Source organism: Xenopus laevis, chromosome 8L, assembly GCF_017654675.1.
Source record: "Xenopus laevis strain J_2021 chromosome 8L, Xenopus_laevis_v10.1, whole genome shotgun sequence".
In the NCBI taxonomy this organism is placed as follows: domain Eukaryota; kingdom Metazoa; phylum Chordata; class Amphibia; order Anura; family Pipidae; genus Xenopus; species Xenopus laevis.
In genome coordinates this window covers 66,939,256-66,966,556 of record NC_054385.1, presented here as the reverse complement: position 1 = coordinate 66,966,556, position 27,301 = coordinate 66,939,256, and the positions used below count along the sequence as shown (strand labels likewise).

Sequence of the window (27,301 nt, the reverse complement as noted above, 5' to 3'; positions counted from 1 at the left end):
CTACAAGCAAACCCGCCATCAGCACCGCCAATCACTCAGCTCTCGTCTGCAATTACCAAAATAATCATCCAACACCAAACAAAGCCCCTCATACTTCCTACCAAGGCCCCGAATTAGAACCCCTTCTATTATGTGCCAACAGGAAACATTATACAACAGCTACATTTCAAGCACCGCTGACTACCTTCTTTGTCCTTTCCACATACTCACAATTCCTTTTCATTACCTGATTCCTTGCCTTTCTCCTCCACCTCCTCATCTTCCACCTCATGCTTTCCTCCGCGCGGCATCTTGCTAATGTTAGCGATATGGCAGGCTGACGTTTGACGTCACGACAAAGACAGTGATGTTAGGAGTCGGTCTGGAACCTCACGTGGCGTAGAAGTGCCAAAGACCGGGGAACAGATTATTCAGGAAGTAACGCCTCTTTGCTAGTGGGCCAGCCAATCGGAATAGCTTTTACACAACCGATGCTAATCGACACTGTTCAATTGGTTTGGAGTCCGGCGAGATTGTCAAGGTTTAATGTACCATGCTTTATGATTGGCTATGTGTTGTCACAAACGGATATACATAATATTTGTCTCTTATTGGTTCAGAATGTGGAACGCAATTTCCTTTTGGAGAAACTTTGAAATGGAACCGATACTCGGTTCGAAATACTTACTTCTTATTGGTTATAAGAAGTATTTTTTGAGGCGAGGCTAAAAAGAGGCTTGGAGCGCATTGCAAGTTAATAGCTTGCTTTTGATTGGGTATTTCAGTAGCTGGGAGAAAGGTTGACATATAGTGCTTGCTGTTATTGGATAGTCTTGCCAGGACAGCGAGGCGTGGAATTCACTGGAGAGTTGCCCGTCAACAAGGCAGACAGAGGCACATTGTGTCATGGCTTACTAGTAAAATCTTACCGAATACAGCAATATTTTATTTTTCCTCTTCTATACGCTTAGGATAATAGGATGTTTTAATGGTGCTTAATATGCGGCTGACGTTTTAAACATGGATTGAGCTAAAAGGCCATGCCATGTGGTAGGAAAGGACATTTTAAAAGAGAAGGAAATATCATTGCAAAACTGTTTTGCTGAGTGACCTGCAACGTGTACAGTGGAAAACAACGAAGAACATTTAAATTAACTTGTAACCCGGAAGCAAACAGAGGGCAAACTTTCTCAAAGTGTCTGTGTGGCACTTAATGGGCATGGGCTGTGAGGTTTCATGAAGATGTTGACTGAAAGTATGGAAAACGCAATGTCGTATCCTTATATTATGTAGCTGAAATCTGTAATAGTATTCGAAAGGAAATAGAGGGCAGTCAGGCAAATTGGTGCTTATCAGGCCCTTATTTGCAATTTCAGTAATTAATAAATTGTTCCTAGAGAGGCTCACTCCAGGCATAGATTCAATCATCATGCCCCCCAAAAAGCCATTTAGTAACAAGCAGAAGAAAAAACAGCTACAGGACAAAAGAGAGCGAAAGAGAGGTGAGTTATCCTTTTGCATCTATATAAATAGCTATACAAGAGAGGGTCTGTTTTTGTTGTTTGGCCACTACAGCATAGTGAGTGAGTGACTAAGTATTATATTCTAGTGCCCCCGACATCACTCAGTTTGTTTCTCTTGCCACACGATCTGCCACTTTAAAAAAGAAAACATATATAAAAAAAAAAAGCATTAAAGGTTATATTTGCTTTGAAGCAAGATCTTTACTAGTTAAATAAAAAACACTTAGATGAAATTGCCAGAAAAATACAGCATGCTGTTGTTATACTGACCATTTCTTCTGTCCTGCCAGGGCCATCAGAGCAAGGCAGGGCTGAATCGAACAGTCGAAGTGGTAGCAAAGAGCGTTGGGAGGAAAACACAGATACTTCAGACAGTGAGAGCCTCAGACCCCAAAACAGACAAGTTAATCAACAGCCCCAGATATTTAAACCAGGAGAGAAAAATTATGATCCAAACAGGTTTGTGGAAGTTAAACATATTCTTCTCATTGACTGTGTTTCCCAGAGGCTCCTTTCCGTATATTTTCTATTTTTGACCAAGCACCCTCTCAGATTTGCTGCCTGAGTGCTTATATTTGTGTTTATAAAATTAATCTTGTATGGGTGCACATCATTATGTCTATGGTAGTTAACAGTAATTTACAAATATAAAATGTGGTGGCAGTTACAGTTCTTTTTCTAAAAGCATGTTGATTTGCGTAGAAATTGGGCCCTCAATCTTTTTTTTGTCTCCTTGACATTGAGCGCTTAATCTGTATTTTAATTATATTTATGTGAATTGTATTTCTAATAATGCACTTATTGTTACTTATTAATACAGTGAACCCTTGTTTGTTACTACTAATTTATTCTTTTGCTGTATAGTGCTTTGCCCTCAAGGAGCTCTATACAAATAAAAATACATACAGAAAAAAAATGCAGTAGCAGTAACAGGAAATGTCATAATAAAAGATAGTGCTTTATTCATCCTGTCTCCACCTGGATAAAATTTGAAGTCCATCTGTTGATGCAGAGAACTTCATGTGGCATTAGCTCTACAGTGGCCTGTTTCAACTGACATAGCAAACTTGTGCCTAAAAATAGGGTGCACACATCTTTGTGACATCTTAAGGTTTTGTTAGACTGTTTCTTTTAACGTGTTGGCCACAATTGCGTCTGGTGCTTCGCCAATTTGTGGCCACAATTACACTGAAATTGAGGTGAAAAGGTGTAGTCTGGCTGAAAGACCATGTATCTTGTGCTCAATATTACACTTTGCACACTGCAGTTGTGTAGTCTTATACATCCTAATTCTAAAAGTTTACTATATTAGGACAAATTGTAATCTTTGCACTTTTCATTGTGCTATCAGTCTCTGATCACTGTCTGTGATCATATTGGCTGTTGCGGGTATAACCCTTGTGTGCCCCCCCCCCACATGAAAGTCTGCTGTGACTGTTTATATTGTGTAAACTTTAAAAGGTAAAATCAGTACTAAGATTAACTGACCCCTGCATTGTTTACACCTCAAATTCAGACTGGAAGCTCCTGCATTATTCACACCCAATGCTCCCTGTGTGTGTCATACTCTGTCTGCCCTATGCTCCATGTGTGTGTCATACTCTGCCTGTTCTATGCTCCCTGTGTGTGTCATTCTCTGCCTGCCCTATGCACCATGTGTGTGTGCCATACTCTGCCTGCCCTATGCTCCCTGTGTGTGCCATACTCTGCCTGCTGTATGCATCCTGTGTTTGCCATACTCTACCTGACCTATGCCCCCTGTGTGTGTCATACTCTGGCTAAAATATGCTTCCTGTGTAATATCCATAAGACCGCAGCACACTGACAAATTGTTTCCGTGATATTTTGTGATTTATTGGCTCTTTATCAGTAGACAAAAAATGCAACGTTTCGGGTCTCACAGGACCCTTTATCAAGCATCTATGCTCTTTGTGTGTCATACTCTGCCTGCTCTTTGCTCCCTGTGTGTGCCATACTCTGCCTGCCCTATGCTGCCTTTGCGTCATATTCTTCCTGCCCTATTCTCCCTGTGTGTGCGCCATACTCTGCCTGCCCTATTCTCCCTGTGTGTGCCATACTCTGCCTGCCCTGTGCTCCCTGTGTGTGCCATACTCTGCCTGCCCTGTGCTCCCTGTGTGTGCCATACTCTGCCTGCCCTGTGCTCCCTGTGTGTGCCATACTCTGCCTGCCCTGTGCTCCCTGTGTGTGCCATACTCTGCCTGCCCTATGCTCCCTGTGTGTGTGCCATACTCTGCCTGCCCTATGCTCCCTGTGTGTGTGCCATACTCTGCCTGCCCTATGCTCCCTGTGTGTGCGCCATACTCTGCCTGCCCTATGCTCCCTGTGTGTGCACCATACTCTGCCTGCCCTATGCTCCCTGTGTGTGCCATACTCTGCCTGCCCTATGCTCCCTGTGTGTGCCATACTCTGCCTGCCCTATGCTCCCTGTGTGTGTGCTATACTCTGCCTGCCCTATGCTCCCTGTGTGTGTGCTATACTCTGCCTGCCCTATGCTCCCTGTGTGTGTGATATACTCTGCCTGCCCTATGCTCCCTGTGTGTGTGCTATACTCTGCCTGCCCTATGCTCCCTGTGTGTGTGATATACTCTGCCTGCCCTATGCTCCCTGTGTGTGCCATACTCTGCCTGCCCTATGCTCCCTGTGTGTGCCATACTCTGCCTGCCCTATGCTCCCTGTGTGTGCCATACTCTGCCTGCCCTATGCTCCCTGTGTGTGTGCTATACTCTGCCTGCCCTATGCTCCCTGTGTGTGTGCTATACTCTGCCTGCCCTATGCTCCCTGTGTGTGCCATACTCTGCCTGCCCTATGCTCCCTGTGTGTGCCATACTCTGCCTGCCCTATGCTCCCTGTGTGTGTGCTATACTCTGCCTGCCCTATGCTCCCTGTGTGTGTGCTATACTCTGCCTGCCCTATGCTCCCTGTGTGTGTGATATACTCTGCCTGCCCTATGCTCCCTGTGTGTGTGATATACTCTGCCTGCCCTATGCTCCCTGTGTGTGCCATACTCTGCCTGCCCTATGCTCCCTGTGTGTGCCATACTCTGCCTGCCCTATGCTCCCTGTGTGTGTGCCATACTCTGCCTGCCCTATGCTCCCTGTGTGTGTGCCATACTCTGCCTGCCCTATGCTCCCTGTGTGTGCGCCATACTCTGCCTGCCCTATGCTCCCTGTGTGTGCGCCATACTCTGCCTGCCCTATGCTCCCTGTGTGTGCGCCATACTCTGCCTGCCCTATGCTCCCTGTGTGTGCCATACTCTGCCTGCCCTATGCTCCCTGTGTGTGCCATACTCTGCCTGCCCTATGCTCCCTGTGTGTGTGCTATACTCTGCCTGCCCTATGCTCCCTGTGTGTGTGCTATACTCTGCCTGCCCTATGCTCCCTGTGTGTGCGCCATACTCTGCCTGCCCTATGCTCCCTGTGTGTGCCATACTCTGCCTGCCCTATGCTCCCTGTGTGTGCCATACTCTGCCTGCCCTATGCTCCCTGTGTGTGTGCTATACTCTGCCTGCCCTATGCTCCCTGTGTGTGCGCCATACTCTGCCTGCCCTATGCTCCCTGTGTGTGCGCCATACTCTGCCTGCCCTATGCTCCCTGTGTGTGCGCCATACTCTGCCTGCCCTATGCTCCCTGTGTGTGCCATACTCTGCCTGCCCTATGCTCCCTGTGTGTGCCATACTCTGCCTGCCCTATGCTCCCTGTGTGTGTGCTATACTCTGCCTGCCCTATGCTCCCTGTGTGTGTGCTATACTCTGCCTGCCCTATGCTCCCTGTGTGTGTGATATACTCTGCCTGCCCTATGCTCCCTGTGTGTGCCATACTCTGCCTGCCCTATGCTCCCTGTGTGTGCCATACTCTGCCTGCCCTATGCTCCCTGTGTGTGCCATACTCTGCCTGCCCTATGCACCCTGTGTGTGTGCCATACTCTGCTTACCCTATGCTCCCTGTTTGTGACATACTCTGGCTGCCTTAAGCTCCCTGTTTGTGACATACTCTGGCTGCCTTAAGCTCCATATTTGTGTGCCATACTCTGCCTGGGGGTTGTTGTGCTATCCACAGGGGACAAGGAGCCATATGGATTTAATGTTTTAATATGACTTACATTTTACTTAAGTGATGAGTGATATCGCTGCAGTAAGCACCAACCATTTGGGCTTTTGGTGTGCTACCATCACTAATGTAGATATGGTCTTAAAAGGTATTGTGGTAACATGGGTGTGGTTTAAAAGAGGGTGTGTTTTAAAAGGGGAGTGGTGAACACTGGCTTCCTTATCGGCACTCCACTACGGAAACCAGAAAAATTCCGGCCCTCTGTACCACAGAAGTTGGACAGCACTGGGTTAGTTAGTGGTCATGGCTTCTTTTAATACAGTGATGATCACATGGCTGCTGGCATTGAGCTGCCCCTGTAGTACCAGATATTCCATGTAAATCACATAGTTCACCCCAGTACTTAACAATGACTGAATTCATTTTATTAGTACATGGGTGAACAACTTCAGTAAAAAAATGTTTGCAAAAAAATTCTTTCTAGAGGGGTCACTCTGGAAGAAATGCAGTGTAAAGCTGAATGCATTTTGTCTTTGTATGAGTAAAATATGTTTTGATCTGGATTAAAAGTACTGCTTAAACAGCTAGACGTTTACATTCTTTTATTGGTCTTTAAAAGCATCAGCAGTTATCTGTCCTAAATAATAGCACTGTGTATTAGAGGTTTTTACATGTGATGGGTGTATGTTTCTCCCCCAATCTGCTATCGTCCATTTGGTCAGGCCCCTTTAGCTCATAACAAGGTTACAGGGAATAGGTATAGTACTAATAGGACTGGAAACAAATCAGAATGCTTTTCCAGACCCACAACCTGACATGGGCTGTCAGACAATATCAGCACAAGATTTTGGGGTTGGTATCAGATACTTTGGTAGAAGATAAAGAAGCAGGGCTGACCGGCACTCAAACGGATCCACAAGACCAAAGATGCTCAGTTAAAAGATAAATTTATTGGTAGAAAAATTAAAAATATAGCTTCATCTCCATCCACCCTACGCGTTTCACACCCTTCAGGGTGCTTAATCATGGGCTCAAATGACAATCACAGGATATGAGCATTTATACACAACCCAACCAATCAAAAAAAAGAAAAGAAAAACAGAACAAAAAAAAAACCTTAAAGAAACAGTACCTCTAAATTTCTCCAGAGAGTTAGATATTACAGGGGAGTATTAAAATCATTTTCTATAAAAAGTATATGGAAAAAGAATAGAGAAAATAGTAGAAAAATATATAAAAATACAAAGAATATACAGTGTATTGACATGCATAATAATTACAGAGAATGTATCGGACGGAGAAATATATATAAATATAAAATACCCATATATACAAAATATATTCTCTCATGTTCAGACAAATTATTAAGTTGAATTGCGGCATCATAGACAGTTTTTCACGAATAGTAGCAAGTTACATCAAATTCAGAATTCATACCAGAAGGTATTCTAGTTTTAAGATAGAAAATCCAGTGAACTTCTCTCCTAGACAAAATTTTAGATATATCTCCTCCTCGACAATTAAGATTTATCTTTTCTATACCTTGAATACTGAAAAAATTCAGATCCCCAGAGTTACATAAATGAAAATGTTTTGAAACGTTAGTTTCTTTTCCAATTCTAATGTCAGACATATGTTCTCGAATTCTCTCTTTCAATTTACATGAGGTTTTTCCTACCTATTCACTTTTGCATTTTGTACACGTAATCAAATAAATCACATTTTTCGTGTTACAGTTGATATAATGTTTCATTTTGTGTGTTCTGCTATTTATGTTGTCTGAAAAAATATCACTTCTTTTCATGTATGGGCATACCGCACACCTCTTTTCGCCACACATGAAGTTTCCTTTAGTCGTTAACCATGAAGAGTGTGATTCCTTTATAGTATTTATCATACTTGGAGATAACATATTACTTAAAGTAAGATTTTTTCTGGTTACAAACTTACAACCTGAGTTTAGAATGTTATTAAGCTTATCATCTGTTTTCAAAATGGGAATATGTTTCTCAATTATTCTTTTTATCATAGCAGGCTGATGTTATATCCCCTCTGTAGTAACCTGTCTCTTAGTTGACATGCTTCCATCACAAAAGTGTCAAAATTGGAGCATAATCTTCTCAGATACTTTGGTGCCATTTAAAAGCAGATTGGTTAAGGCACCCAAATGTGGCCCACATTCCATTATTCGTAAACTGTGTAAGTAGTTTTTGCCGTGGCTACAATGTTACAAATGTGACTCCAGTGTTTCAATTACAGATATAGACTCTATTTTGGAAAAGAGTGCAAAGAGGAAATTGAACGAAGGAAGAAAATAGCTCGGGAGAAAATCCTTGAGCCAGTTCCAGAGTCTGAACTGGAAGTTCACATAGATCAAATCTACAGACCAGGCTCAGGTTAGTTATTTATTTTCTTAATAGCTTATACACATTAGTTATCAATTCTAATAACCTGCAATATAACCTTCTAATGCCTTATACCTAACAGCACAAAGAACAACAAACAGACCAGTCTACGAATGGCAGTGGAAGACCGCTGCCAGCTGACCAATAGCTAATTGAATCTGTCTGCCCACAAATTTATTTTGTGGCAACCTTAAGAGAACTGCTATCCAATTAGACAGGACACAAGGGATTTGCAAGACCTGCATTATAGCAGCTCTCTCTTACACAAAGTCTTTACCATTGAGCACTTTGTGTGCAGATTGGGAGGGACAACAAACGTTGTGTGAAAAGAAAATGAGGGCTGGTTATAGTGTGCAAAGTATGGTAGTTATGAAGAGGGAAGAAAGCAAAACAGATATGGAGAAAAAATGGGAAGAACAGAAGGGAAGTGAAAATAGTGAACGATGGAGAAAAGAAAAAGCACAGTGTTGTTTGTCGCCCCGGAACTTCTAGTTTTATCTGAGAAAGCAAAAAAAATATTTTTCTAATTGATCTTCAAGTTAGTACTCGTTCCCCCCCCCAACCATGCTTTGGTCATTTCTTGGATTGGTAGACCCACCGGTCAGAAATGTTTACTTTTAAGTGTCTTGAACCATGCGTTTCTGCTCAGCAGTCTCAAATTAAATTCCAACTACCTATTGGATATAATCTATATTGCATGCAAAATTACTGATTACTTTGTGGTAATCGCATGAATTAAGAAAAAAGTGCTTGTGCTATAATTTAACCGGTTAAAATACCAATTAATTTAAACTTAATTTAATTAAATACATTTACAAATATAATAGAACATAGAAGTTGCTGATAAACCCCCTCCATTCAGTTTAAATTACGTAATTTAAACTGACTGGAGGGGGTTTATCAGCAACTTCTATGTTCACACACCTTTTGTAAAAGGATATAAATTAGTGTGAAATAGAATTGATTGTAGCTAAGTTTATATCATTACATTTTTAAACCCTACTATATACAATAGAATGAACTATATTATATTTGTAAATTTATTTAATTAAATTAAGTTTAAATTAATTGGTATTTTAACCGGTTAAATTATAGCAAAAGCACTTTTTTCTTAATTCATGCAATTACCACAAAGTAATCAGTAATTTTGCACGCAATATAGATTATATTCAAAAGGTAGTTGGAATTTAATTTGAGACTGCTGAGCGAGTTTGAAGCAAGTGGGGTACTTTTTTTCTTTCTTATTATTTTAATAGTTCTTACTGACTAAGGTCAGACCTCTGCTTCTACCGCAGGATAAATACATTTGTTAAGGGATCACTTCTTTGTTTGATTGACCGTGCATTTCTGCCTCATAAGTGGTGGAGACCATTTTATCAGGATATTTATAAAGTGTGGCTGAGAATGAAGAGCAGTCTTTTAGGAAATAAAGTGCAGTATAATTTTTTGTTTATAATTATTTGTTTGCTCTTTCATCAGTGCTGGACTTTCCTAAGCGACCAGCTTGGACTTATGAGATGAGCAAGGAGGCTGTGCAGTCCCGTGAAGAAAGAGCTTTTAAGGAATACCTGCAGAAGATTTATGAAAATCATGACCCACAAGAACTTAGTTACTTTGATCACAATTTAGAGGTATGACCCAAATCCACAGCCAGGGAGAGAACTTTATGGGCTAAGCAAGTCATTGCCTTTTGAACTATAATCATTTGTGGAGCTATAGCCTTACTGTTGGTTGTGCTTTGTATGCCCTGTCTTATTTCCTGTATATATTTCTGTTCTATTCTGCTTTTGTTACATTGCTTTCTGTAACACCATTTTCTAGTTTATTTAAAGTACATATTTTTCCTGTTTTGTAGACATGGCGTCAACTGTGGAGAGTTTTAGAGATGTCCGATATAATCCTGTTAATAACAGACATTAGACATCCAGTAAGTATTTATTCATGTTAAACATATCATTAGTTGGTAGACACAGACACTATATGATAAGTGGGGAAAAAAACTGTAAAATCCTGGATGTGTGTGTGATTTTCTGTCTTTCTCCCAGAACTAAAGACCTATTTGCTACCTTCAGCTCTGTCCGCTCTTCTTTACACCCATGCATCTTAGGTCACAGTGGGGCACAGAGCGAATCCCCTCTTCTCTCATCCTAAAAAGAAAATATGTCGAATAAGAGCTACGTAGCCAACGCTCAATCTGTCCTTGGCCTAAACATTTTATATGGCTCATGCTGTCACTGGCAAAATGTCTGATAAGTGAAAGGCTCACCCTAGCTCCATAGACTTATGTCGGTTATTTAGCCGTTTATTTGCATTTTCTGTCAAACTGATCAGTCTGTGCAGCTGCTCTGGGTGACAATTTGTGAGTCACTTGGGCATGCACAATATATATATATTTACAAATAAAGAATAAAGTGAACCAAATAAGAAGTAACATTTTGCCTTCATACAAGAGAATTTGAGAGAACCGGTGATGGTGGACGATGTGGATGTAGACTCCTGTTTTCTTACAACAATTCACCCAACTGATTTATTGTTAATAAATAACCATTTCATATCAGAAAACTGTTCAGAATAAATTAGAAGTACAAATTAATTTTTGGGGAAAAAAGAAAAACATGAGGATGATAGTGTCCAGTAATTGCCTGTGACTTCCAAGACACTCTCTTCCTGGTGCTGAGCAAGTTAAAGGGTTGTTCTCGACAAATCTCCTCTTCTTCGGGAGACTAATCTCCCAGATATGCCTTTCCGCCATCTAGAATGTAAATCGCTGGAGGGATGTGTGTTAGAAAAATCTGCCAATGACCATTCAGGTTTCAGAGGAATGTGATAAGTTTTATACTCGCTGCGAGGGGACAAGCAATACAGAAGTAAGCTGCAGGTTGACCAGCTAATACAGAAAGTAGCTGGCTTTTATAGATACTGTAAAATGTTACAATCTTTCTGCAGCTGATCTGGCCCCACGTTCATGTCATTTATTCAGGGGACAGTTAGCTGTGTACAAATGCACTGTTTCAAATTATCACAAAGACTTGTTATTGTTAAAGAAGCTACAATTATCACAAGGACATGTTATTGGTAAAAGAAGCTACATTTCACATATCATGCGTTTCAAGTATTAACTCAAGAATTTCCTTACATTTCCACCCTTTTTATACTTGTAAATGCATTATGTGTGACAGAAAAACATCAGTGATCAGGACTAGCATAGCTTTTCATCCTTCGTGTCATATATCTGTGTTATAATTATCCACATAGTCATAAGAGCAGAGTGAAGCTGCAGTATACATGGTTTTAGTAAAAGTAGTATCGATAAGATGTTGCAATAAGCCACGAATACAAGGGATGCAACAGCACCCACAGGTTACCAAAATAGCTGCAAGTATAGCAGTTGAAATTATCACGCTGGATACAAGTCCGCTCCATTTCCTGAACCAAGTCTTAAGAAAGTCGGTGAAATTGTTGGATATCCCAGAGTTTTCCGCCAGTTCATTAGATAACATAGCCAGTCCTTCCAAGGCCTTAGTGATACTCCCATCAGGAGCCGTGTTATTTGGGATGAAGGTGCAACACATATCACCGAAGATTTTGCACATGCCACCTCTCTCGGCAAGAAGCATGTCCAAGGCTAAACGATCTTGCCAGGCAACCGAGGTGGCTTCCAGTTGACTTGCTAAACCTTTGAATCCATCATGGGTAAAGTTGACAAATCTGTGTTGGTTGTAGTAGATGTAGTTGATCCAATCGACGTTCTTGTTTATAGTTGCCCACCAGGCGAGGAAGGATTCAAAACCAGCGGTGATTTGATTTCTGGCCTTATATTCATCTGGGACTCCTCAGGGTACTCCTATATCATCAATGTATACATGATTGTTGAAAGACCCTTTAAGTCGGACTTCTCATTTGGAGCGGTGAATCATTTCCAATCTTGGTACCTGCGGAATAGAGGTTATGGGAAAAGCATAGAAAGGCAATATCAGTTGTACTAAACAGCAGCTCCCACTCCAGAGACTTGGAAGTAAGGGGCGCAATTTTGTGTCTCCACATAACCACCATATATCTGCCCACACACTACGGTGGTCCTGGAACCATTGTTTTTAAATGTGGTGTCATTCTGTGTCAGAACTTTATTTCGGGCACAAAAGGAGGCTGGCAGTGCCAGTAATTTCTGACCACGCCCTTGACTATGGAAACAGGTGTGGTTACCTGCATATACTGTAATGGAAGGTGGCAAATCTAGCAGGGCAGAGAAAGGACAGGGTGGTTTGCGGGTTGCTTTTGAGTATATAACTTAAGCACACACTACAACCCTTCTAAGTCATTATCAGGGTTTAGCGGGAATGGCACCGTACCAATGGCTGGCCGTGCTTTTGCGCAAGCGAATCAGTTATCTTTCCCTGAGCGGGGGGACATGTTTGGGACATATTTTAACCATTTGTTCCCCTCGGGGACACCTGTCTCTATTCCAAAAGCTTTTTCAAGGGTGAGATTGGGTAAGTAAGTAAGTCACCCTCCCTTCAGAGCCTGGGCTCAGAAAACCAGAGATAGAGATCTTTTCTTTGAGGAATGGGGTTGTGGAATCTCTCTTTATGGCCTTTGCCCTATCTATGGTTACATTAATTAATCCCATAGGGTCTTTTCCTGTGATGGTAATCCCGAGACCAAAAAGTTTTTGGTCTCTGGGATGTGGATTTTTAATGGTTTGGAGCAGTGGGTTACATGACTTGATCGTGCAGTAAGCAGATGGGGCTTTCTTTATTATGGAAATCTGCTGCTGCATGAATTTCTTTAAGTCTCCTACCCATGGTGCTATCTCCCACCCTTGTGGATCTGTACTCCACCAGACTGTGGACCAATCTGGGCAGGGCTTTAGTCCGGGGTTGGGGGGTACAATGATGCACATATACTTATTTTCCCAGGCAAAGGACCTAGCAGTCTCTAAGGAATCACTCTGAATTCACTGGCATCAAATTCAACTGTGGTAGTGGTTCTTTCGATAATGGAAATGTCTAGAGGTTTGCTCCATGGTGGATATGAATAATCCTTGGGAGGTAGTCCCCAATCCTGTCTGCCTGTTGTACCTACACTCTGGGGAGTCCTATTTCTTGGGAATGAGGGATGCTCCCCAACAGGTGTATTATTGTGGTTGGTGGCATTATGTTATAAGTGGAAGAAAAGCCAAGGGAATAAAATGAAAAACATTATTAGTTCTAACATGCCTGCACAACCCCACCTTGAGAATGGTGTCCAGGTATCATATTGTTCTACTCTTTCCCTACTTCTGCTGCTGCTCCCAAATAGTCCCATGGTTCTTCACTGACGTTGAGACGACCCCCTCCCTAGTGGAGAGAACCCCCTTTGTAGTCAGACTGTATCCAAAGGACTATTTGGGTTCCCTAGCTACTTGCCCTAGTTCTTTTACTAGTTTACAATGACTGGAGTGTACCCAGGACACTCTTTCTGCGATTTCACCTGATAAGGCCCTTCCCACAATGGAGTCGACCAATTCTTCATTTTTATTACCTTTACCCACATGTAGCCTCCAGGCTTCACAAGTTCTATTGGGATGGGCTCTCCGGTATCTGGAAGAGAATTTGGAGTAAGCTCTTGTTTATTTAATATTCTGCACATGTTCCGCCAAACTTTGGTCTGCCTCTTCCTCGATGATCTGAAAAAGGCATTTATAATTACAAGGCAACATTTCTTGTTCTCCCATCTATTGAGTTTGATAAAATCTATGCAGATCTAAAATCTAAAATGAGTATGTTATTTACCATTCCTCCTGTTGAGACATGGCTTTGCCCATGACTCAAAATTGCAGCATAGTATAAGAGTTTAGTAGGAAGGATTGGTTTTCCTTTTGGGGCAATAATATATGCCCTGTTTAAGTTGGGCCCCTTTAGAAACCCATTTGTGGCATTCTGCTTCACTGACATTATTTTGCATGTCTTTGAGTAACCCTTGATCTAAAAAGTTTGTGTCTGGTGATGCAGTTAAAGCTTGAATGTGAATGTGCTTTAGCAGCCGCATCAGCTTTGGCATTTCCTAATGAGATCTTGGAAAACGGCCTGATTTACTGCTTGTAGGTCCTAAACCATGCAACAACTCCCATCAGGTTTTCCCTTATCTGTTAGGACAGCAGGTCCACCACAGGCATTGACCCTCTCTTTAAATCTGGTTGCATACTGGACAACAGACTCTTGAGCATCATGGTTAAATTTGAAAACTGTTTCCCAATAAACTTCTGGAAAAATGGTGCCTTTGGTACCTTCCAGAGAACGTAAGCGGAACCCTACTTGGGCTGGGTCAGCAGGATTAGTGTCCCAATTCATTTTGACCAACAAATGTTGGTAAGCCCCTGGACCACACACATGTTTGAGTACAACTAACATCAGTCCAATTAGGGTTGGACAAACATGAGTTCCTGTACAAATTTGTGTGGATTGGTGCGGGGATGTGGAACGTCTTGAAAAATCCTTCTAAGATCTGATGCTGCCCATGGAATGTACTCTGTGTGTGTAATGTGACGTGTTGAAGCAGCAGCCCCCGCTTCTACCCCTCTTCTCTAGTTTGTATTTACAGGCGGGGTAGAACTTGGCTGGGGGGCTGGGAACTGCTTGTTCCTCAGTATCAGAGCTGCTATTTTCAGCACTGAAAGATAAATTGTCTCTAAGGTGTTTTTCCTTTTGGTGTTGTTTCTCACTGTTCACTATTTTCTGACTTAACTCCTTTGCTAGCAGCTTTATCTCTCCCTCTAGCTTTCTAGCTTCCTCATCTTTTGTGATTGTGTAAGAGGTTTGATTGGTATTTGATTCGGGTTGGCTGCTATTCTATTAAGCGGATGGTCGCCAAAGGCAATTAACCATCCGGGTGGTTATAAGGCACTTTCCTGATCTCCCCAACATGTCCCTTCCCAGTAAGTTGAATGGACAATGGGAAGAGAGAATGAACTGATTAAGAATAGTCTGTTGAATGTCAGGGTCAGTTACGGCTAATAGTGGGGACAAGTATACTTTATCTAATTGTCCCCCTGCTATTCTTAGAAAAGTAAATTCCTCAGTTCTTTGGATAGTTGGCACATCAGGGGGTGTATAAGGAATCTACATGCCCCAGTGTCACATAGGAAGGTAATGGATTTTCCCCCAACTTCAAGTGTGAGTTGGGGTTTCGACTTACATAAGAGACTACATTCTATGTCTTCTATATTAAGAATTATCCTCATTTTTCTCTAAGTTATTTATAGGGGAATGTATACTCTCAGATAGTCATGCCTCCCCAAGGGGGCTCCTGTCATCCCCATTGCTCAATTCTGCTCGGCATTCTCTAGGAAAATGCCCCGGTTTCTCACAATGAAAAAACCTAATTTCTCCTACGTCTTTTACTTACAGTATTTCCCTTTCTCGCTTGTCATCTCAATGGGGTCTGAACCCCCCCTTCTCTCTGCCTATCTCGTCCTCTATCCTGCTTTACCACATACACATCTTCCTCTACTAAAACACATAGTTTAACCCTCGGTTTTTTTTTGTTTTGTTTTTTGGAGATGTCTTTCAGCATGTCTGGCATACTCAAGGACTGCTTGCAAACTGGCTACCCAGTGGTCTACCATATGTTGACTCACAAAACTGCAAAGACATCCTCATAGGAATGCATTTTTTAGTTGTAGCTCATAAGGACTATCATTTACCATGCCCTGATCTGGTATAGGCACACCACTATATGTGTCAAAGACTTCCTTCAGTTTACAATAATATCAATCCACAATCCCTTAATTATCTTATTACCTGACATATAGTTGATCTTGTACCTTGCCTTTCTTGGCATTCCTTTCTTTATTTTCCCTCCTATTACATTCCTCATAATATTGCATTGGAAAGAAACTTATAACTTCACAATAACGTATTTGCATAATGCTTTTACATTACATGTCTGATGCCCAATGCTCCTGTATGAGGAGGCTGCCATATTTGTGCAGCAGGAGGCCGTTAGCATTAGAGTCTCTAACTGACAGGCTGACAAAACAGTCAGGTTGGCAAAACAGTCAGGTTGGCAAAACAGTCAGGTTTAGAAACTTCATCTAATAATTACTTACAAAAACAAACCTCCCAGCAAAGAGAAAAAAAAAAAAAACATGACCTATAGGTAACTTTTAATGTACATTTTTTATCGTCAGTACCTCTCCAACAAGCAATCTATACTGTTCCTTGTCTAATATAGGGTTAAAATTAGAATCCTCTTTCTACCTTTTAAGAACCTGATATTATTTGGATTCTGATCACGCATGAACTGAGCGTCCTCAGTTAGATCATTGATACTTTTACAGCATTTATTTCCCATGGTTAGTAGGTATAGATGACAAACAATTGACAAACAATTTTGTGGAGTCAAACGCCTGGTGAAGCAGTACTCACGGATATGGCCTCACAGCTTGGAGCTCGGCCAAGTAAAACCTGAGGAGCAAGGTAGTCCGTTTGCCGAAAACGTTCACCGGTCAGTGTATCGCCCTTTATGGCCTGTCTGAGGGGTTGACCATTCCCTCTTTGACTCCCAAACACTCTCTTTCACACACTTTCAAACAACAAATTCAGCGGTCCCCGGAGTACTCTTTATTTTTAACGTGCACACGGAGTTAGTTATTCCTGTAGTCTTCTCACACAGACTATGGACTTGTCCGCTTGTCACTCTGTTTCTTTATCAAAGGCGGGCGATTATGCCACTTAACACCTTAATATCAACAGTCTAGGTGACCGGACCCACTATCACTCCCTGTCTCTTTATCGAAGGCGGGCGATTACGCCACTTAACACCTTAATATCAACAGTCTAGTGACGGGACCTTTACGTAGCAACAGTCTAGGTGACTGGACCCACTATCACTCCCTGTCTCTTTATCAAAGGCGGGCGATTACGCCACTTAACACCTTAATATCAACAGTCTAGTGATGGGACCTCTACGTAGACAACTAGTAACAACAACAACAAAAAGAAAACATATACGTTACCAGATTCCAGTGACCCTGGTCGCTGTGTTCTTTGGAAACCGTCACTGTTCCCCCAAACGAGTGCAACTGGCCTCTCTTTACGACAGCTGTCGGAGGTCTTTCGGTTCAGTCCGCAGAGAGAATAGGATTAACCCTCTGCAGTGACCACAGTCACGTTTCCCGTTTGAGAAGACAGATGTTGGTTTCCGGTTCGAAGGACCAAGTTGTTAGAAAAATCTGCCAATGACCATTCAGGGTTCAGAGGAATGTGATAAGTTTTATACTCGCTGCGAGGGGACAAGCAATACAGAAGTAAGCTGCAGGTTGACCAGCTAATACAGAAAGTAGCTGGCTTTTATAGATACTGTAAAATGTTACAATCTTTCTGCAGCTGATCTGGCCCCACGTTCATGTCATTTATTCAGGGGACAGTTAGCTGTGTACAAATGCACTGTTTCAAATTATCACAAAGACTTGTTATTGTTAAAGAAGCTACAATTATCACAAGGACATGTTATTGGTAAAAGAAGCTACATTTCACATATCATGCGTTTCAAGTATTAACTCAAGAATTTCCTTACAATGTGGCACTCGGATCCCTTCGTTTTCCAAAGTTGCCTCACAAGGAAACTTCGGGCAACTTTGGAAAACCATGCTGTTCCGAGTGCCATCCCGCCGGCATGTTATATATGTCCTATACCTAGCAACTTTGCAATTGGTCTATTTATTTGTTATAGTTTTTGAATTAATTGCCTTCCTCTTCTACATCTTTTCAGCTTTCAAATGGGGGTCGCTGACCCCGGCAGCCAAAAAGCTATTGTTCTGTGAGGCTACCATTTTATCATTAGTGTTACTTTTTATTCTTATTCTTCCTAATCTTTCTGTTCAGTCTCTCTCCTGTTCATATTCCAATCTCTTATTTAAACTATTGCTTGGTTGCTAAGGTAAACAAGACCCTAGCAACCAGATAGCATCTAAAATAGCTGCTGAGCAAAAAGTATTGCAGCCTTTCCCTACATTAAACCTTGTGTGTTGGTATCTGCCACCCTCCTCTGCATGATAATTAGTGCATCCATTCCACACTCTATGTCGATAGCTGTATAAATTAGATATGCCCGCATCACTCTCTGTATAATACTATGCATATCATTCTCATTGCCCCCGTTTAGAATGATGATGAACATGTCTGTATCACAAACTCCATACCTCTATAAATGAGCATGTCACACAAACACACACAATTTATTATTAAAATGTGAATATCGCAACAACCGCCGTAACACATCTCTGTATGTCAGCATAATAGTCTCCATTCCTCCGTGTTGATGTATGTCAGTAACAAGTCCTTTCTGTAGAATGCTAAGCATATTTATGGTATTGCTTTTGTACTAAAATATGTAGACCTTTATGAGGTTTTGAAGTGGAAATGCATCCTGTATCTGTTGATAATTTGAGAAATTACAGATCTATTTAAATGATATTTACAGGCAATTTAAAAGTGCCCTGTTAGCCTGCATTTTGTAGTGATCCTAATTGCCTCTTTCAGGTTCTGCATTTTTCTCCTGCCCTTTATGACTACGTGACCCAGGAATTGGAAAGATCTATTGTCCTGGTTCTTAATAAAACAGATTTAGCACCTCCATCACTGGTGGTAGCCTGGAAGCATTACTTTCAAGCCAAGTTCCCTAAGGTTCATGTGGTGTGCTTCACTTCATACCCCCGGCATCCTGAGGAGGAACAGGACCCCTCTGCAGGTACCTATAGGATGTTTGTATTCATGCTAAGGCACCACAAACTTTCTATCTTTAACCAACAGGTTTAAAGCTTGGGTGTTACACTGCAACTTTTCATATATATGTGGTGTGTTTTCTGTTTTTTTAACAACTTTTAGTTGTATCTTACCTGTTTTTTTCCTCTCAGTATTTAAGAAACGCAGGAGGAAACGTAGGGTGTGGAGCTCAGCCCTGGGACCCAGTCAGCTTCTGCGAGCCTGTGAGGTTATCACAGCTGGAAAAGGTAATGGCGACAATGTCTCATTTCTGTGTATTTATTCATTATTCTGGATTTTTATGCTACTCTTCCTCTCCATTTAACACTTTTTCAGTTGTTGGTTTCAGATAGTTCACCAGAAATAAAGACTTTTTCCAACTACTTTCTTTTTGTGACCGTTTTCTAATATTGAAGTCTTTCTCGCCTTCTAAAGCAACTCTGGGGAGGGGGGTCGCCGACCCTGCAAACTGTTCTAAATTGATACATTTCTTATCTTTGTCCCTGCTGAGCAGATTCCTTGAGTTTCATTAAAGGCACCTGTTAGAATTGATACAATAGTTGCTAATACTCCAGAGATGCTGCTGAGAAATGTATCAACTAAATGTTGCAAAAAATTAGAGCAAAATTGTAGAGAGTTTAGAGCGCCTGAATTACTGATCTGCCAGGCTCCAACACTAGAGACACAAACATTCAACTTTAAACTTAGACCTTGGAAAAATAAAATAAATGACTGTACAGAGTACTTGGGGTATGTTGTTCCACTCCTTTGTTGGTGGATTGTATATTCTGACACCTCGATTTTCTTATGTATTAAAGAAGCAGATTCATTTGCCGTGTTTTGAGTTTCCTCATATTCTTATTGCCAAATATATTCTAACTGACCAATATCTGGCCTAGGACCAGCCAATTTAAAAATACAGTTGGATGGAAACTGCATTGCCCCAGTGATGTGGTCCTCTTCTGGCATGTTATTGTGTTTATTAATATTATGCAAATGTTGATTTGTTTGGTAACCTTGCCAAACGGAGACTTGTAGAGTCTAAGTAGAGAAGATCAATTGCCTACACATCTTGATTTTCAGGTGTTCTAAAGACACTGGGTCTTGTTCTGTAACCTCCAAAAGAGGTTTCTTAGGTTTATAGGTGTATTACTCTCTTGACTTTGTCACATAATTCCACATTCTGCATAGAACAGTCCTCTGCAGAAGAGAATTGTAATATATCAGAATGGTAACTGCCACAGTTACTACCTGCCTCTCAGCAGAGCTTTAATCTGTTTGTGCAAAAGGTGTCTCTAGTTGTTTTGTTAAGTGTCACTTTAAAAAAATTCTGAGTTTCAGTGGTTTTTAATATATCAATATATAAAATGTCACTGTAGGATTTATGTATAGTAAACAAAAGACTTGAGATGGTCATGCAAGGCACTTTCTGCTGAGAATGAAACCTGTATTAATCATGTAAACAGATTTAGGTAATGCATTTTTACCAGCCATTTAATCACATGACGTGATAGAGATTTGGTGACCAATTTTCTTTTTGTTTCTGCTGCACATTTCTGGTTTCATCAGTTGACCTGACAAGCTGGAGAGAGAAAATAGAGAGAGACTCTGCAGTGTTGTGTAATCCTGCCAGTGAGGAGGGGGCACAGGATGAAGAGACTGATGAGTTGAATGCTGTTGTCTCCCATCAAATCACAGATGCAGAACTGGGGGCTCCTAGCTGTGAGCTCTATAAAGACGGAGTACTAAGCATCGGCTGTGTAGGTGAGTGTCAATGAATGGGACAAGCATAGGACATTCCAGTGGACCTGTTCAGCCTGTAGTCCTTTTGCTATTTTAAAATATAATTCTCATCCTTAAAGGACAAGGCAACCCTTTTTTACAACTCGGCTCCATATGTTACAGGCATTTTTCCTCTCTCTGATCGCTAAGTCATTTCAGCCATATAATGCTTACTTTAAAGCAATGTAAAGCAATGTCTGTGCATGCAAGTACAGTACCCAGTCTTCTCCGAAAATTACCTGGTCTGCTCTGCTCATCCTCCAGTCCCTGGTATATGTACTGCACAGAATCAACTGTCTTGGTCTTGAAGACTTAAGGAATATGGGGATGTACTACTACTAATGAAATATTTTAGAATGGCTAGCAGTTGTATCAGAAAACAGATGCAAATGGAGAAGAATCATGAGTGCTTCATTACTTTAGTGTTGGTAGGCTTTTCTTTTTACACACAATGTTTTTTTGCGGTTTACTTGTCCTGGAAGTTTCAGTTTACAAAAAAAAGAAAAAGGCAGAGACAAGAAGAAAAAAAAAGTAAAAATGTGAAGTTCGGCTTACAAGTGTTGGCCTGTAATTGGTATTATTTGTGCATTACGTACTGTCCTTTAAGCCTCAGACATCCACACAACAATTTGTACACCACAGTCATTTCAGAGAGCTATAAAATGAGAATACCATTGGCCAGATGCTTTTGGTGTCAGGTAGGGATCACTAGGGCATTTCCATGTGATTTACCTACTTAAAGGGTAAATATCTGCCCATAGGCAGCACATTTTTCAATAAAAAGGGAATTGGCTGGACCAGCACTTTTTGACTACTTCATCAATTCCCTTAAAGTTCTCCACTGAGTTTTTTTTATACTTTTGGCCAGAGAATCTGGTTTCATTATATCTCCTCAAATTTGCAGGGTTCCCTAATGTGGGTAAATCATCATTAATTAATGGGCTGGTTGGCAAGAAGATTGTAAGTGTCTCCCGAACTCCAGGACACACCAAATACTTTCAGACATATTACCTTACACCTACGGTGCGGCTTTGTGACTGTCCTGGACTGATCTTTCCATCACTGATAGACCGGCAACAGCAGGTATGTGTAGTATCCTAGAATCTTTACTATAACAATTACATCACTTCTAGAAATGGATCACATTATCTTTTTTTCTCTCTTGCTTCTTATTATGGCGCAGAGACTAGAGATGACATGAATGCTCTTTTAAAATATAAAGCTGCTAGTACTAATACTTCTAGTACAGTATTGGCAAAAAGTGTGTTTAGTACTAGCTCGGTTCATTAAGCTCATTTTTAAATGGGGGTATACTGCCCCTTTAATATTTCCATTTGGCAGTCTGGATATATTTTTGCCTTTCTGAGGGGAAAAAAAAACTTGTCATGTTAAATCTTATTTACTGTAAAACCTTTTGTGCAGTCTCTTTCTCAGGTTAAAGTAAAGCCCGGATATGACATGACTTTTTGCCTTATAGGACCTGTAAACCCCCTCCACAAAAATGTAATCATTGAACGGTCTCTTTGAAATCTTTAGATAACTGCCACTCTGGTTGTTAAAAGGTTAACTGGTTTCCTTGTGAGGCAACTTCGGAAAGCGCATTGGATGCCATCCCGCCGGCAAGAATATGGCATACGATTCGCTTCGGATTTCCGAAGTTGCTTCACAGAGAAACTGGCGGGAAGGCTTTTGGGAGATTAGTCGCCTGCAGTAGAGAAGTTAGTGACTGGGCGACTAATCTCCCTCTCTGCCACCACCCTTAGGCTGCAGCATCCCCTTAATCACTTAGAATTCCTTCTTCTCCTCTAACCCACTCAACCCCTCCCTCAGGAATTTGCTTTGTCTGTTGGCTAATGAGCATGCTCAGTTCTTCTCAGATCAAATTACTAAACACACCCTCCAGTCTAGCCGATAAAGAAACTCTAGCTGTCTGATCTATTTTTTTTTCTCCCAACCACCTCTCCTTAGCTCAGAGTAACCATTACAGTGCTCAACCCCAGCAGAACATTTTATCAAAGTATGGTGTGTCTGTGTAAACCTGCATTACATGAACTTTACAGCATACATGTCCTGTTTGCACATGTCAATATTACTGATGATGTGTCGGGTAAATGGCTGCCGGGTGAAAGCTGCCATTTGTTTTAGGAAAATGTGATGGTGCTGGCAAATGGAGGGGATATATTCAGTACTAATAACGTGGCTTTGGTAGGAAAGATATACCCAACGTATCTATGTAGTAGGCTTTACATGTCCTTTATGGTTCAGGTTACTGTGCCGTTTCCCATAGCCAATAGCCATATACCCTTATGCTACAGCTCTTTGTGCAAACCCAAACTTAGCTTGGATTCCACTGATACAGCTCTTCTGATTTTTCACAAGTGGGAGTTCTGCGGGGGAAGGTTGCAGGTTTGCATATACATAAAGTACTCTGCAGCCTCGGTGGTACACTACAAATGGGCTATTTTAGGGTATAGAGGAAAAAGGTTGCACTAGTGAAACACAGAAGGTAAGTGGGTTAAAACTGGGGAAAGCAACTGCATTTTATTTTTTAATTCAGAAGATCTGTTGTTTTTGTTCTTTACATTTCCTCAGACTGACTATCCCACACATTATTTTGTCCTAGATCCTTGCTGGCATATACCCAATTGCTCAGATTCAGGAACCGTATACCTCTGTTGGTTACCTTTCCTGTCGTATACCTGTTCCTCAGCTGCTTAAATTACTCCAGCCAAGTGGGGGAGAGGAAGGCTGGACAGCATGGAACATCTGTGAAGGTGTGGCTTTTTGTTCAGTAAATAATAATTACAAAATAATGCTTGAGACTTTGCCATAACGCTCCTCTTTTTCAGCCTGGGCAGATAAACGTGGCTACAAGACGGCAAAGGCCTCTCGCAGTGACACATACCGCGGTGCTAACAGTCTTCTGCGTCTTGCTGTGGATGGGCGTCTGTGCTTGTGCATGAGACCACCAGGATACTCTCTGCAAAAAGGTGAAGGCTATTCTCCCTACAGTTCTTAATTTTCTTCTTTATTCTTCCACTATCCTTCTTGCTTGTATTTCCCTTTCCTTGTGTTTAGCCGCATGGTATGTTCAGACATGACAGTTTCTTAACAGCTTTTACACATTGCAATATTTAGTAGCTCTTGGTATTGTGCACCATTGAGGTGCCATTTAAACTGCTAAGCTGAAGGAATCATTAACTTACATAGCACAGGTATGGGAAATGTTATCTAGAATGCTCATCACCTGGGGTTTTCCGCATAACTGATCTTTCTGCAGTTTGGATCTCCATACCTTTAATCTACAAACAAATCATTTAGAAATTAAATAAACCCATTATGCTTGATTTGCTTCCAATAAGGATTAATTATATCTTAGTCTGGATCAAGTACAAGGTATTTTTATTTATTACAGCGAAAAAGGAAATCATTTGTAAACAATTGAATTATTTGGATAAAATGGAGTCTATGGGAGACAGCCTTCCCATAATTTAGAGCTTTCTGGATAACAGGTTTCTGGATAATGGATCCCACACCTGTGCTGTTCTCTTCCACTCTATAAATTTTCACTGTTGCTAGTGTCAAATCATTGCGGCACTGAAATATATTCCATATTGATCATTACATTTCTTTCTTTCAGAGGCCTGGCAAAAGCATCCTGAGACCAAAGAAATGACTGTCCATTCCCAGGCCCAAGGTCAGGCTACAAATGATCCTTCATCTGGCCGAGAAGAGGAAGAGGAGGAGATCTCCAGCTCGGGTGAAGAAGAAGATGAACAAGATCGTGATGCTGATGAAGAGGAGGATGCAGAAGAGACCCCCACACAGTCTCAGCATAAAAGGGGCAGCAAAAGCAAAATAACTGACATCAACCCTTATGAGTTGCTTGGTGAAGATGAGTGTTAAGATGAGTAAGGTCAGTGAAGTTTGAGTATAGTGGTAGCAGACCCAGCTAAGCTGGAAGGCCCAGTTGTGTAAGGGACTCTGGTGTGTAATATCAGTATAATTGTGCACAAAAGGTCATTTTGCTAAAGGTTGTGGAGGCTATAATAATAATATTCTGTTGTGGGTCCAACGTCCTTGTGGTTCTCCCACTGGGTGAGGTTAGGGGGTAGCTTTTAAAATATAGTGTTAATATGAAGTTGGGTCGCCCTCCAAGCCTCATTTTCTGCCTCATCTCAGTAGCCTAGGAATCCGCTCAGTTCCACTGTGACTTTATATTGGAGAATAGCTTAACAAATAGGGTGATATTTTTGTATAATAGAATATTTCCTTACTTCATTCAGACCTCTTTCACACATGGACTGCAAACAAGTGAGCCAGGTCTGAGTAAGTCCATCTAATAGTCTGCTCATTTAATGAAGAATACATCCATTTACTTTGAGACTGTGAAGGATCAGACATAGATGGATACTGCACATTTGAGACATAGACGGATAACACACACGTGCAGCACAATCCTTTCTTTTCTCAGCAAAATTAAAGTGTCTCATTCTTCAGCTTTCTCAGATCAGAATCAGTTGTGTGAAAGTCTTTTTGGTGGGAAAGTGGCCACAAAAGGCTCAGTGTAAACAAATAGCTAGTATTCTACAAGAATAATACATTTGTATGGTTACTTTGAAGTTTATAAAAGTTTCTCTGTGAATTTTAGCAGTGAATGAGTTGATTTTGAGGACAGAATCCCGCTAATGTGTGCCCTTTGTTGATTTTGGCTTGACCGGGTCTTTTTTTTTTTTTTCTTTTTTTTTTTTTGCTTTAACTCCAAATATGTAATGGAATTTGTTGGAATACTGTGCGGGATTCAATTAATAAGATTGCAGTGAAGAATAAAGAATGTATATTGCAGTGCCTCTGCCATGCCTATAAACTCTTCTCTATATCTGACAATAGTACTACATAACCATGGGCCATTCATTCCCTTTAAAGGTCCAATAAACACAAAGGACCTGTGGATTATGTATATATAAATCATTGTTCCCATGGTCTGACCACCTTGCTGTCTAGTATATGGTAATGTATGGAGCTGATTGAGGCCCATTTAGGCTGATTGGAAGTAATGGCAGGAGGTTAAAGGGTTACAGTGAATCTGGAAAATTGACCTTGTAAATGAGCAAAAATGGTTCTTCACATAATAAAGCACACTCCTTTTGATGAAATATTCTGTTGTTCCCTGGATATTCAGCTTTGAATCACCATTATATTAGGTGTCCCAGTTGGAACTACACTTAATTCTTTCAGTAAAGCAGAAGCAGGTGCTTATCCATGGGCAATGAGCTGATATAAAGTGGCAAAGAGCTTGCTTAACTATAAGAAGTGTGTGCCATTCCTGTTATCACACTTGACTCCCATTCCTTATCAGAGCCATATCTAATATGTATTTTTTTCTGACAATCTCTTGAATCATTACATTGAACGTTACTGCTGGGCATCTTCTATATTTTGTATTTTACTTGAGGCATGAACTGGGAATACTGTGGGTACAAATTTAGGGACCAGCCAGCATCTGTACAAAGTATTATTGTTGCGTTGTCTCAATTCTCAGTATTCCAAGTATTTTTCTGTGATTTCCTTATGAAAGATGTTTATTTGCTGAATTTGTGACAACAAAATTGGCCTACATTCCATTTTGAAAGAATGGGGCAATGCAGTATGAGCACTAGCTGTCTCTTTTCCTCATCTTTTCCTTACCTAAACTTCTAGCTCAGCCATGTTAGTACCAGCCTACACTTCTAATTTGCATCAGATGTCTATTTTGCTGTATACATAATAAATGCAAATCTATTTACTGATCCAGGAGAAGTTTGTTATTAGAGTCTAGAAGATTGCAGATAATATATTATGTTAGCAATTTCTGAGAACTCTAGCTGGCAGAACGTTTGTATTGTATTGGAGGGTCTGGTAAGAAAAGGTGATCTTCTAATGCAGTGAATCTCCCATAAACAGACCATATTGTGATGTTGCCTTATGGGTGGTGTAAGGCACTATTGCATTGTTTCAACGGGTCACATATTTAGCATTCTGACAGGTGCCAATACAAATCTTCATTAGGATTATTTGCCTCCTGTAATTGACTAAGCCTGACCTACGTATATTCCACCAACACCTGACCCTAGTGCAACCAAGCCTTGTAACATTTTATAATATGGTAATCCACAATAGGGGGCCCTTTCCCAATCCCTAACAGGCTCCCAGCATTGCACTTGTGCCAACACTAGAAGTGACTACAGGTATGGGACCAGCTATCCAGTATGCCTGGGACCTTCGCTTTTCCAGATAAGGGATCTTTCTGTAATTTGGATCTTCATACCATAAGGGGCAGATTCATCAAGGGTTGAGGAGAATTTTTGAATTAAAAAACAAATCGAATTTTAAGATATTTTTTGTGTACTTCGACTAGGGAATACTCCAAATTCGATTCAAATTTGAAAAAAAAAACTGCAAATATTGAAATTTATCATGTACTGTCTCTTTAAAAATTCGACTTCGACCATTCGCCATCTGAAACCTCCTAATTGCTGTTTTAGCCTATGGGGGACCTCCTAGAACCTACTTGGAGTCAATTGGTGGACTTTGAAAAATCGAAGGCTTTTTTGAGAAAAACATTGATTCGAATTTGATCAAATGCGCTAATACTTCGAATCGTACGTTTTCGATCGGAAACTTCGACTTAATTTCGGTTGGTCTTTTTGAATTCGAATTTCAACGTTTTTCAAATATCGACCCTTGATAAATATGCCCCTAAGTCTACTAAAAAATAATTGAAACCTAAAATAAACCCAATAGGCTGGTTTTGCTTCCATTAA

The 27,301-nt window shown here is 40.9% G+C and overlaps 2 protein-coding genes across 6 annotated transcripts in view; one reads left to right on the top strand and one right to left on the bottom strand.

The window, feature by feature from the left end:
* abcf1.L (ATP binding cassette subfamily F member 1 L homeolog) overlaps nt 1–505 on the bottom strand; it is a 30,130-nt gene extending 29,625 nt beyond the window's left edge. For 3 of the 5 annotated variants that reach the window (XM_018229050.2, XM_018229049.2, XM_018229051.2), the window contains exon 1: nt 227–505. In XM_018229050.2, the coding sequence (XP_018084539.1) occupies nt 227–290 (64 nt within the window). In that variant the 5' untranslated portion in view covers nt 291–505. 5 annotated transcript variants of the gene reach the window in all.
* A 131-nt stretch (nt 506–636) lies between these two features.
* Nucleotides 637–26,287, top strand: gnl1.L (G protein nucleolar 1 (putative) L homeolog). Its single transcript, XM_018230175.2, has 12 exons — nt 637–1,481; nt 1,793–1,961; nt 7,829–7,965; nt 9,454–9,605; nt 9,830–9,901; nt 18,495–18,702; nt 18,869–18,964; nt 20,286–20,480; nt 21,403–21,581; nt 23,122–23,272; nt 23,348–23,488; nt 24,139–26,287. Exons 1-12 carry the CDS (start codon nt 1,409–1,411, stop codon nt 24,402–24,404), a joined length of 1,839 nt encoding a protein of 612 aa, XP_018085664.1. The 5' UTR covers nt 637–1,408; the 3' UTR covers nt 24,405–26,287.
* The last annotated feature ends 1,014 nt before the right edge of the window (nt 26,288–27,301 follow it).

What these genes read in the sequence shown, in the direction of transcription:
- gnl1.L (XM_018230175.2), top strand. Translation starts at nt 1,409, where the DNA reads ATGCCCCCCAAAAAGCCATTTAGTAACAAGCAGAAGAAAAAACAGCTA. An exon ending in AAAAATTATGATCCAAACAG is followed by an intron (nt 1,962 to 7,828) that starts GTTTGTGGAAGT and finishes TTTCAATTACAG; the next exon opens with ATATAGACTCTATTTTGGAA. An exon ending in ACTTTGATCACAATTTAGAG is followed by an intron (nt 9,606 to 9,829) that starts GTATGACCCAAA and finishes CCTGTTTTGTAG; the next exon opens with ACATGGCGTCAACTGTGGAG.